Source organism: Coregonus lavaretus (genome assembly GCF_964263955.1).
Source record: "Coregonus lavaretus genome assembly, chromosome: 10".
NCBI lineage: Eukaryota > Metazoa > Chordata > Actinopteri > Salmoniformes > Salmonidae > Coregonus > Coregonus lavaretus.
In genome coordinates, this window is record NC_139997.1 from 6587623 (window position 1) to 6599182 (window position 11560).

An 11560-nucleotide genomic window follows, 5' to 3' on the forward strand; every position below is an offset into this window, starting at 1 on the left:
ATCAAATACATAGTTATCAATAGGTATCAAATACATCAAACAGATGGAAACCACGTTTGACTCCATTCAATTAATTCCATTCCAGCCATTACAATGGGCCCATCCTCCTATAGTTCCTCCAACCAGCCTCCTATGACTCTCTCTCGAATCCTTCTATGGAAGGAGGTTTCCCCTGGAATGATGAGGTGTGAAGTGAGATGTCCCACTCAGCTCTGTTTGTGACTTGTTTTCCAGAGATCGCCGCTTCATTTGGCAAGGGCGTTCACTTCAACACGTTCGGTGGTAATCCTGTGGCTTGTGCCATCGCCTCATCTGTTCTGGATGTAAGCAGAAACACATCCGACTAAACCAGTGTTTCTCAACTCCAGTCCTCCAGTAGCCCCGACAGCACACATTTGGGTTGTAGCCCCGGACAAACACACCTGATTCAACTCAGAGGGCTTGAAGATTACTTGGCTAATTGAATCAGGTGTGCTAGTCCGGGGTTACAATAAAAATGTGCACTGTTGGTGGTACTTCAGGACCGGAGTTGAGAAACACTGAACTAAACTACCATCTATGATGAGCATTAAAACACATTCAACAAATCTGTGCTGAGCTACTGTGTATAATGCATTTTCTTCTGCGTTTCCATTTACTTTATACCGAATGCTTATTATTAGAATTTGCACTAAATTTGTTTTCTATATTTAAGAGTAGATTAGAGTACCATAAAAGTAGATTTCAGCTTTAGAATTTGCATGTCACAGAAGCACACATTTTAAAACATTTTATTGCATGGCTAATGCACCATGTTCCTTCATGTTGCACACCATAGAAATAGAATGACTATAAATTGCACGGCACCATTATTATTGCTAATACTCCATGTGTTGTTAATGTTACTAAATGTTCCATGTTGCACACCGTAGAAATAGAGTTGCTTACTATAATTGTATTTCACGACCAGACCATGGAGGAGGACGGCACGCAGCAGATCAGCCATGACGTGGGGACCTATCTGCTGACAGAGCTGGCCAAGATGAGGGACAAGTATGAGATCATTGGGGATGTCAGAGGGAAAGGACTGCAGATCGGAGTGGAGATGGTGAAAGATAAGGTGAGTGGGCCTAGTCCACCCTATGGTGAAAGATAAGCTGATATGGTGAAAGATAAGCTGAGTGGGCCTAGTCCACCCTATGGTGAAAGATAAGCTGATATGGTGAAAGATAAGCTGAGTGGGCCTAGTCCACCCTATGGTGAAAGATAAGGTGAGTGGGCCTAGTCCACCCTATGGTGAAAGATAAGGTGAGTGGGTCTAGTCCACCCTATGGTGAAAGATGTGAGTGGGCCTAGTCCAATAATCACAAATGCACATCAAGAATAACATGAAAAACTAAAGATACCATTTCTGTACACGTTACATTAGTTCAACAAGAAAAATGGTTTGCTGCATTGTACAGTAAGAGCAATGCAAATGAAGATTTTTAATGAATGAGTTCATGGCTAATTGGGGAGACCTAATCGTGTTTGTCTACATAATATTATCTGCTTTATTCTCAGATGGATTAATAATTTGTCTTAATTAGATTAGTAAAATTAGTAGCATAATTGGTAAAAAAATTATTACTCTTGTTTTATACTATATCTTTACAGGAGTCTGTCTATACAACATCCTGTTTATCAAAGATCTATCACTCACATTGCATGTGCCTTGAATGTGTTTCTGCGCCCTCTCACGGGGTCATGGTTCAGTTCAGAGAAATTCAGTTCAAGTTACTTATTAATCATGAGTAGAGGGTACTGCATAACTGTATGCAGAGCATACCTGAACATAACCACTGACCTAACCCTCCAACCCACCCAGTCTCCCTCGCTGTGTTGCTCCCTCTGCCTCCCTCTCTTCCATCTTGCTGTCTCTCCGTCTCCCTCCCCCTCAGGCGAGCCGCAAACCTCTTCCACCAGCAGCCATGAGCGAGATCTTAGAAGACACCAAAGACATGGGTGTTCTGATCGGGAAGGGAGGAGTGTATGGACAGGTAAGGGAAGGGAGGAGTGTATGGACAGGTAAGGGAAGGGAGGGGTGTATGGACAGGTAAGGGAGGGGAGGGGTGTATGGACAGGTATGGGAAGGGAGGAGTGTATGGACAGGTAAGGGAAGGGAGGAGTGTATGGACAGGTAAGGGAAGGGAGGAGTGTATGGACAGGTAAGGGAGGGGAGGAGTGTATGGACAGGTAAGGGAGGAGTGTATGGACAGGTATGGGAAGGGAGGAGTGTATGGACAGGTAAGGGAAGGGAGGAGTGTATGGACAGGTAAGGGAAGGGAGGAGTGTATGGACAGGTAAGGGAGGAGTGTATGGACAGGTAAGGGAGGGGAGGGGTGTATGGACAGGTAAGGGAAGGGAGGAGTGTATGGACAGGTACAATTCCCCGGTCTGTCCTGTCAGTCAGGATCAAACTGCTAGTAAGCCTTAGCTCTGTCGTGAACCAACATGCCTCCAGAGCAATGTAACAAACCAAGTATCAGATCAGTGCATTCAGGTTAAAGTTACTGATAAACCCTGGGAATGTAGCACGGGAGGTCAAAAGGGAGCCTTGCCATTTTCTGTCTTTGAGGTCATAGTGTGCAGTGTTCTGAACATTTGCATATTCAGTTTAGGTAAAGAATGCACAGATCACTGACAGCTTGAGGATTTTTGAAGTGTCACTTGTTGCATGTCTCTCTATGAAAGACTTCCTAAAACCACAGAGATTAGCAATCTATGAACATACCGTTATCTCTTTCCCACTCACATCCTGTTTCTCTCTCTCTCACCCACAGACGTTCCGGATCAAGCCCCCTATGTGTATCACCAGGGACGATGCAGACTTCTTCTTGGCTGTGTTTAACCAGGCCCTACACAACTACATGGAAGATCATCATTAGGATGGCTTTCACCTGGTCACTCCTTTCACATAGATCAAAGGAGGAGGAGGGAACTGGTTTTAGACAATTGAGACAGGCACTTCAATCACCATCTATCTGTCCATCCATGTGAGTAAGATTATTTACTAAGAAAGACTCTGGACTGGAGGACCCTCATCTCTCCCACATGTTGCAGAATATCATCAACACTCAAAGAGTCCTACATACATAATACATGAAGATAGCGTTGATGTAGCCTGACCCCAGGTCTGTTTGTCTTGCATGACCACGATCATTTGGAGTTTGTTTTACAGCACCAACAGATCTGGGACCAGGCTAGCGTTGGCGTGTCAGTCCACTGGATATGAGCACAGCCTTAACCAGAGTTTGATATTGCACCATGCCTTCTGTTAAAATTGACTACATGGGGATGTAGCTCAGTTGGTAGAGCATGGCGTTTGCAACGCCAGGGTTGTGGGTTCGATAAAATAATGTATGCGCTAACTGTAAGTCGCTCTGGATAAGAGCGTCTGCTAAATGACTAAAATGTAATGTAAATGTAATGTAGACACCGGCTGGAATGCGGTTTTAACCAATCAGCATTCAGAATTAGAACCACCCCGTTGTATAATGTTAAAATTGGCATGTAGCTAGGCTTTTGAGAGACATAAATTAGTTGATTGTAATAATTTATACAACGGGTGGGTCTAATCCTGAATGCTGATTGGTTAAAACCGCATTCCAGCCAGTGTCTATTCCACAAGTTACCACCGGCTAAATCTATGACGTTAAAATGCCTATTTACTCTGTTCCATCTGACTGCGCAATCCACTGTCTCATCAGCCCAGCCAGGCAATCTATAGCAAACCTGGAGAAGGAAAAACTAAGTGTTTATTTTAATGTGGAGATTTACTGACACCTGTTTGTCTCTGTACTGGAACTCATTTTGCTGTAGGTTTTAATGTGTATATTTTTAAAGTTTTATTGATGTGTTAATTGTGAATATATTAACTTGTCAAATAAATACATGGTACACCTCTTCACCTACTGCCAGTGAGGTGCATGGACAGACTGGGTCAAAACATGAAATAAAGCCGACCAGTATTTTACTTGTGTGTCAGTCTCTTACAATTTGAGTGCATGTAAAGCCCAATAGATCTTGAGACTTTGGGTAGACAAGTACTTGCTTAGGTCTAGATGATTTACATTGAGTGGGGTGGTACAGTTCATATCCGCTGGCTCTTTTCTCATCTTATATGGTCCAATTACATGCCCCTTTTATTTACATGTAAATAGTCTCTTTGAATTGTAATTGGTAGTAATTGTAAGTAGATTGCGAAACCCTGCATAAATAGATTTTAAGTGAGCCATAAACACTATAGACGTGAAAGATTTATTCATCAGACGTAGCAGCAAATTCAATGAAAGGTTAGTGGTCATACGCACATCCTTAACTTAAGTGCTGGACTAATAAAGACTGCCAGTAAAGAGCAAGAAGGCCCCGCCCACTTAACTCCCAATTCACAGCTTTATTGACAACGTTTAGATCCTAAACGGATCTTCGTCTGGTAAAAAAAAAAAAATGACGAAGATCCGTTTAGGATCGAAACGTTGTCAATAAAGCTGTGAATTGGGAGTTAAGTGGGCGGGACCTTCTTGCTCTTTACTGCCAAATTCAATTAAACCTTTCTTAGTGTTTATGCAGTATATTTTTTATAAGAAAGAAGTGGAAGCTTTAACACAGAGTCGGATTGTTATTTGAATAAATATAGTGAGCAGCGGCATCACAACAGGAATAACATCCAGACACTGGAGTCCAGTTGCTTTATGTCCCTGACCAGAACAGCTGCAAGACATCAAAGGATCAGTCGACACAAAATGGACGTTGTTGACACAACGCTGAATTCTGCAGCATGTACTTCTGAGCAGGTGCAGTGGCAGCACCTCTACCATGGTAGCATTGGAATGGTGGAGTAGATACCAGTTGGACTTGGCTCACTTCCTTACATTATCTCTAGGGGGCAACCCTGAGATGGACCTCCAGAGGGTTAATAAGGGTGTGGAGGCTGGCCAGACAAAAAGATCCTCCAGAAGCACTTTATCCAGTCTAGCCTGGTGGTCTCAGATCTGTTTGTGCTGCAAAACCATCTCCTATGGTCATTTGACAACGACCGTAAGAGTTGGCTATGCAGGATCACCAGCCAACATCCAGTCCTCCATGACTGGACACATTGATTGTTTTCTAACATGCAAAAAACCTAAAAACAGCAATCAGACAGTCTTTAACGTTTTTAAAAATTCCAGGCCTTCAATGCCATAAGTGGCCTCCTATTATATGAAGTAAGACCGTACACAGTCCCCCCCCCCCCCATCTCTACAGCCCAGTGACTCTTTCAGTCAGGCTGGTTTTAGTCTTTGGCACATGTCCCCTCTCCCCCATCATCTGTTCTTCCTCTTCTCGTTCTTGCTCTTCCCCGTGGCGGGCGTACTGCCGCCGTGTGATACAGCTGTAGCGTGTCCCGTCGTCTTCAGGTGGTCAAACAGTTTGTTCCTGGTGGAGAACTCATAGTGACAGGTCACACAGCGCAGGTTCAGCTCCTTCTGGGAGTTAAAAGACAGTGGAATGGTTCATTAATGAACAACAAAAGCACCTGTGGATACTTTTAGAGATAGGCAATGTTGACTCAAGTCCATGAGAAGTGCATTTAAGCAGTCTCAAACAAGGTCATTAAATAATTGTACTACTTTTCAATTAAGGGCAGCCAGTTCCGGTTAGTACAAACCCTTCCTGGATTGATTAATCAATTAAGGACCAGTAGAGGTGGACGGTACAAACCTCTGCTCCTCCTGGCTCCACTCCTCCTCCCTGTGGTTGGCCATTCTTTTTGCAGTCCTTTCCTTCACTCCTCTTCCCCTTAGTCTTTCCAGAGCTGATGAAGAAAGAAAAAAAGTTACAAGACAGAATGCATGAATATACCTGTATAGTAGCTAATGATTATATCAGTACTGCTCTAGCATGGTCCCAGGTCGGTTTCTGCTGTCTTGCCAACTCAGGACAGCACAAACCGATCTAGGACCAGGCTAGTGATGCATTGCTTTATCCTAAATACTGTAAATTCCATCCTGTCCCTAGTTTTGATAGAAGATGGGGGCAGGTCAGGTCACCTCTTTGGTTCTGTGGCTGTGAGGTCTTCCTCCTGCTGTCCGTCCTCTGTTGGGTCCTCACAGGGTTTGTCCGCAGCTGTCTGCCGGGGGTCTGCGGCAGGCTGGGTGTCCTCTGCCTCACCGCTGGTCTGTGTTGATGGAGGGCTCTCTGGGCTGTTGTCTGTGGGGGTGGAGGTGGGCTCTGAGGCCGCGTCCTTGTCTACCTCCTCTGTGGGGCTACGCCCATTTTTCTGTAGTCTCTTTTTCTTCTTCTGCCTTTTAGACAGCCTGGACGTTAAAATAACTTTATTATTCTACCACAGCCTGGACGTTAAAATAACGTTATTAATCTACCACTGCTTTTTAGACAGCCTGGAAGTTAAAATAACATTATTAATATACCAGTTTGTATTTGGAAAACATACACAGTGTACAAAACATTACGAATACCTGCTCTTCCCATGACATAGACTGACCAGGTGAATCCAGGTGAAAGCTATGATCCCTTATTAAGGTCACTTGTGGGGATCCTAGAGCAAGATACAGACAGAAGTTGGCAGATCGGCGATATCAACTTCAGACGAGTCCCATGACGTGTGTGGGGGTCATAGAGCAAAACTGTGAACACCGTGTTCGTGAGAGTCATCTTTCCATAGTTCGTACACCTCATCGTTTGGACGCTACAGACATTTTCTTGAGAAGACAGATTTCTGGGGGGGTCTCATGGTCTGACAAACACCGCTCTAGCTCTGCCACCTTTCACGCGGAAGGGCAACGTCGGCAGACAGAGATATTTGGGCTGCGTCTCAAACTTAAACTGACAGATTTTGATGGGGATTTTATTTACTATGTTAATTAGATTGACTCAATATTAAGGTGTTCCTAATGTTTTGTACACTCAGTGTATTCTATAATGGCAAATTGTCCTATAGCAACAGCAACATCCAGGTAGTTTCTCATATGTTGGATGGAGAAAATACCATATCTTAGATGAACTTACTTTTGTTTTGGAGCTTCTTCTAGTTCTTCATCCTCCTCTTCCTCATGCTCATCCTTCAGACCGAGGGCGTCATCCTCTTCTTCCAGTTGTTGCCGTAGTAACGCCACCATCTCTCTATGTTTCTTTGACTTCTCGTGATTCTTCATTCTGCGCAAACAAGAACAACACGCTTTAGTGATGAACTGAACTCAGTCCTCCCTCAGGTAAACCGGGTTGTGTTCATTAGGCACCAAAAGGAAGAAAACTGACTGGGACTACCTGGATTTGACCAGTAAGACATTTTCATTTCGCTTTCCAATGCAGACTGCTTTACAACGTTTTCCATTGTGCCCCCTAATGAACACGACCTCACTACTTACGCTTTGTCTGATTTGAAGGATTTGTCACATGCAGGGCAGTACAGGTCGTCATAATAGTCATCCATGAGTTCCTCTGTCTCATCTTTCTGTTCATCTGTGGAGAACAGATGTGTTACATTGAGATTGCTCTTCTCATACACAACAACAAACACACATAAACCAAATGTAAAACGCTTTGAGATCTGGTGGTAAAAGAACGCACCCCCAGTTAAACGTGACATGGCAAACAACTATAAATGCAATCCATTCTTGCCATTACTACTCACAGAGTACTACTCATGCAGAAGCTACAGTCGACTAAGATAATATGCCTGCTACCGTATGCAGAAATATCTAGCCCTTCTCAGAGAGTTGGCGTTTCCTCAGTCTGAGACCGGAGTTACTACGTGAGAGGTCTGCTCTGTACTGACCCCCTCTTCCCTGGTCCTCCTCCTCGCTCGATGACGCGTCTCCAAACTCCTTTCCGTACCGAGCCTCCATCTGCTGTAGCTCCTTCTCCATCTCAGACATGGCTACCCAGCTCTGCTCCTTGTAATCCTCCGCCAGTCTGGGAGAGGAAATGTTATATGTAGCATGTCTGAGTGGATCAGTTTAAGGAAAGGCGAGGCACAGATTTGCTACTTTCTTTACATCATAGGTGGTTATTTTAACACAAGTATATAGATCAGTGATTCTGCGCAGTCCGACTGCAATGTAGTCAGCAACACTCGCTTGGCATGTGAAAGCTTCCTTTTTTTTGAAGAGGCATATGTTCGACATATCATATTTCTATGTGAACTCACTTGGCCTGGGACAGTTTCTGCTTGCGTCGTAGCTCGTCCACCTTCTTGGCCTTCTCAGCGTTCTGCTCCTCCACCAGCTTCTTGTGGGCCTGCACCCTCTTGTCGCGCTTACGCACAAACGCCACCAGCTGACGCACTAGCTCGCTGCGCTCCTTCCTGGCCTTGTCTCTGACCTTAGAAGAACAACAATACTTTATGATCCATTTCCTTTCAGATCTGTTGTGTTGAAAGAACGGCGCTGGTTCTTTATCAAACGGCTCATATTTAATCGAGGTCTCACTTCCTAACATTTGTGAGCATAACAAAACATTCAGTTAGATTTGCCAATCTTCAGTGGCTCATACCACACATATGAACTACATATGCACTGGCTGAATAGGAACACAACATATGCACTTAGAATACAATAGCCTTGCTCAAGGGCACAACGGCAGGAGATGGGAGTTCAGTTCCATTCCCATTTTTGCGTCGCCCCGGCCCAGGGCTTGACCCAGCAACCTTCTGGCTGCTGGTCCACCTCTCTAAGGCTACTGCTTCACTGTAAGTGCTTAAAGGCCATAAAAGCATAACATAACAGTACCTTCTTGTTCTCCTTCTCCATGGCCCTCTTCTCCCAGCGGTTGGAGGCCTGCCTCGTGTCATAGTCCTCCTTCCAAGCAAACTTCTTCCGGGTGCAGAAGCTCTGCCAGTAGGCGTAGAAGAGGTGAACCTGGGGGAGGAGGAAGCAGAGAGGTATAGACAATGATTATATCTCAGGGAGCAGACAGGTACAGTACAGGAGATGGATATAGGCTTTAGTGTGGAGCTGCTAAACCAGTGGGAAAACTACAGTCCTTTAAGGATTTATATATACAAATATTTGTTTCTTTTTTTTTTAAATCTGTGCGGCCCTGCGCTTAATTTTGATATCCCAATGCGGCTCTCGAGCCAAAAAGTTTACCCACAGACAGACAGTGTTTTATGAACTGGAGTCTATGAAAAAAACAGTTTGCCCACCCCTGTGCTAAACCTTATGGAATTATATGATGTATCCATTTAATCATCAATTTATCCATCATCATGACACAATGACCACTGTGACTTATATCATGATATAAACCAATGTGCAAAATGTCCAAATGGTAGGGACCGACCATACAAATGTTATTTCACAGAAATCAAAAGTGCAATCAACTCTGTCTATAGAACCCAGAGAAAATACCATTATGAGATTAAGCGAGAGCACAGAATGTAATATATTAACCATGAATAGAAGCATAGGGGAAAAAAGCATTAACCATGCTGAAGCATAGACCGACCGAGGGAGAATCGCAATACTAAGCTTGTCAATGACATTGGCCATTTAAGCAGACTCTACAGAACTGACCACAACTGACCTTACGCAGATAGACACTGTTACTGCAAGTAACTGCCCACGGCTCAATTCACTCCAGAACACTATCAGCATTGATCGGGGGCTGATCACAAAAGTAGATTAAGTATGTGTATTTGTGTATGTGTTTAACAAGGGCAGACGTTACCGTGTCATAGTCACTCTGAGAGTCTCCAAACGAAGGGAACTCCTCTTCTTCCTCCTCCTCCTCTTTACTGTGCTCCATCTCTTCTGTAGTTATGGACTCAAACAGGTTCCTGTACACTGTGTAGAAACCCTGAGAAAAGGAGAGGGGAAACAACTTGTTTATATTTTACCAGGTTGTCCCATTGAAAAAAAAGGGAGCCCTGTATAGAGGATCCAATCCCTTTAGTGAATAAATCCCCATTTTCTCCACAGCAAACAATACACTGTAACAATAATTATTATACTGTAGCAAACCCCGTTATACACGTGTACTGTTACATTTCTACATGCACAAAGTGAGACTGTGCTGAGCTGTGACCTTGGAGGCTGAGTGTGGATTATTTTGTCAGAGTACTACTCTACTTGTAGTAACAATACTCTGCTGCCCTCTACCTGGTAGTAAATAACAATACTCTGCTGCCCTCTGCTGGTAGTAAATAACAATACTCTGCTGCCCTCTGCTGGTAGTACCTAACAGGGACGGCATCTGATGGGGGTGGGGTCCACAAAAATGTGAAATCATTACATTTTAGTCATTTAGCAGACGCTCTTATCCAGAGCGACTTACAGTTAGTAAATCATGAGGGGCCGCAGTTGCTCCCCACTGACAGAGGAGACAGAGATGCTCCCTGACTGTCACACTCACCTCCTCATCATCCCCGTAACCAGAGTAACAGGTGACAGTGAAGAACTGGACAAGGTCAACACTTTCATCAGCATACTTCCCGCTGACCCCGCCTTTCAGGAGAGCCTCTCTGTGGTTATCATACCTGGAGACAGGAGTTGAGAAGCACAGTATTAGCATTACTATAGCTCTTGAGTCTTCCTAAATGAGTGTTTCCCCAATTCCTTGCATTCTCTCTCCTCCTTCAAATGCATTGGAGGAGAAGGTCCAAGGGCTGGAACCTTCAACCTTCTTTTTCAATGCATTTTGACAGGAGGCACAATGCAAGGAATCAAGGAAAGACAAAGAGCTGGTACACTGGTCATCTTGGACACTGCAAACAATTTAATGGATCCCCCACCAACATCTCGGTCAAAAGACCTTCATTACTTTGGATAATGAGGATGAAGATGATTCTCACCAGGCTCTCTCCTGTGGGTCGCTCAGGACTTCATAGGCTGCCTGGATCAGTTTGAACTGCTCAGCTGCCTCATCTGCATTGTCCAAGTTCTTATCTGGAAATGGAATTAAGATGTTCAAACAACAATACTGTTAAAAAGGTACACACATCATATTTTTGGTGAAGAGAGAACATATAAGACACCAGTGGAAAAGCAGAGCGAACTAACTGGTGGTAGTGCACTAGCAGTAGTTATCTTGTTCTACTTTTCAGTCTCCCACACCATCAATTTGATTACAGTTTAGCTAGCAATGTGTCACTGGCCGTGGCCTCTGATCAGTGAGCTAACAGCTACCGTTAGCCGGCTAATGTAGCTAGCTAACTAAACGGCAACAACGTTTACTGTACCTGGATGCCATCTCAGGGCTAATTTCCGATAGACCTTCTTCATATCATCATCAGTCGCGTCCCTTTTGACACCCAATACCTCGTAATGACACTTCATTTTGAGTTGAGCTGGTTCTGCTAGCTGAAATCCACACGATTTGGCCTGTTGCTAATGTTAGCTAACTAAAACGCTAAGCTAACAGCTCTCGCTGTCCTCAAAACAGGAAAACTAAGTACAGCAGTAACCTAATGATATGAATAACAGTGGACAGATCTATAAAGAAATTTAATTTTCATTCTACTTAAAAATGCATAGGTTGTCCTTGTATCGCAGCTTGAACATCACCGCACATCGTGGACACGCTTCAACACTGCCGGTGA

General features: G+C 44.1%; 2 protein-coding genes across 2 annotated transcripts in view; one reads left to right on the forward strand and one right to left on the reverse strand.

Moving 5' to 3' along the window:
• Positions 1-3994, forward strand: part of agxt2 (alanine--glyoxylate aminotransferase 2) — a 30460-nt gene extending 26466 nt beyond the window's left edge. The window contains exons 11-14 of the mRNA XM_084169931.1: positions 235-323; positions 950-1099; positions 1920-2018; positions 2802-3994. Coding sequence (XP_084026057.1) covers positions 235-323; positions 950-1099; positions 1920-2018; positions 2802-2906 — 443 coding nt within the window. The 3' untranslated portion in view covers positions 2907-3994. The remainder of the gene's footprint in view (positions 1-234; positions 324-949; positions 1100-1919; positions 2019-2801) is intronic.
• Positions 3995-4259: 265 nt separating this feature from the next.
• Positions 4260-11560, reverse strand: dnajc21 (DnaJ heat shock protein family (Hsp40) member C21). The gene is made up of 12 exons (XM_084169930.1): positions 11201-11560; positions 10814-10907; positions 10375-10498; positions 9691-9819; positions 8751-8879; positions 8171-8343; positions 7799-7935; positions 7389-7482; positions 7030-7176; positions 6051-6317; positions 5722-5815; positions 4260-5486 (listed from the first exon to the last, which is right to left on the reverse strand). Exons 1-12 carry the CDS (start codon positions 11295-11297, stop codon positions 5325-5327), a joined length of 1647 nt encoding a protein of 548 aa, XP_084026056.1. The 5' UTR covers positions 11298-11560; the 3' UTR covers positions 4260-5324.

Excerpts from the sequence above, each read along its gene's own strand:
- dnajc21 (XM_084169930.1), bottom strand. The coding sequence starts at position 11,297 with ATGAAGTGTCATTACGAGGTATTGGGTGTCAAAAGGGACGCGACTGAT. Across the intron at positions 8,880-9,690 it reads CTCAGAGTGACTATGACACG|GTTCACCTCTTCTACGCCTA; the intron begins GTAACGTCTGCC and ends CTCCTCCCCCAG. Across the intron at positions 7,936-8,170 it reads CAGAAACTGTCCCAGGCCAA|ACTGGCGGAGGATTACAAGG; the intron begins GTGAGTTCACAT and ends TTCCTCTCCCAG.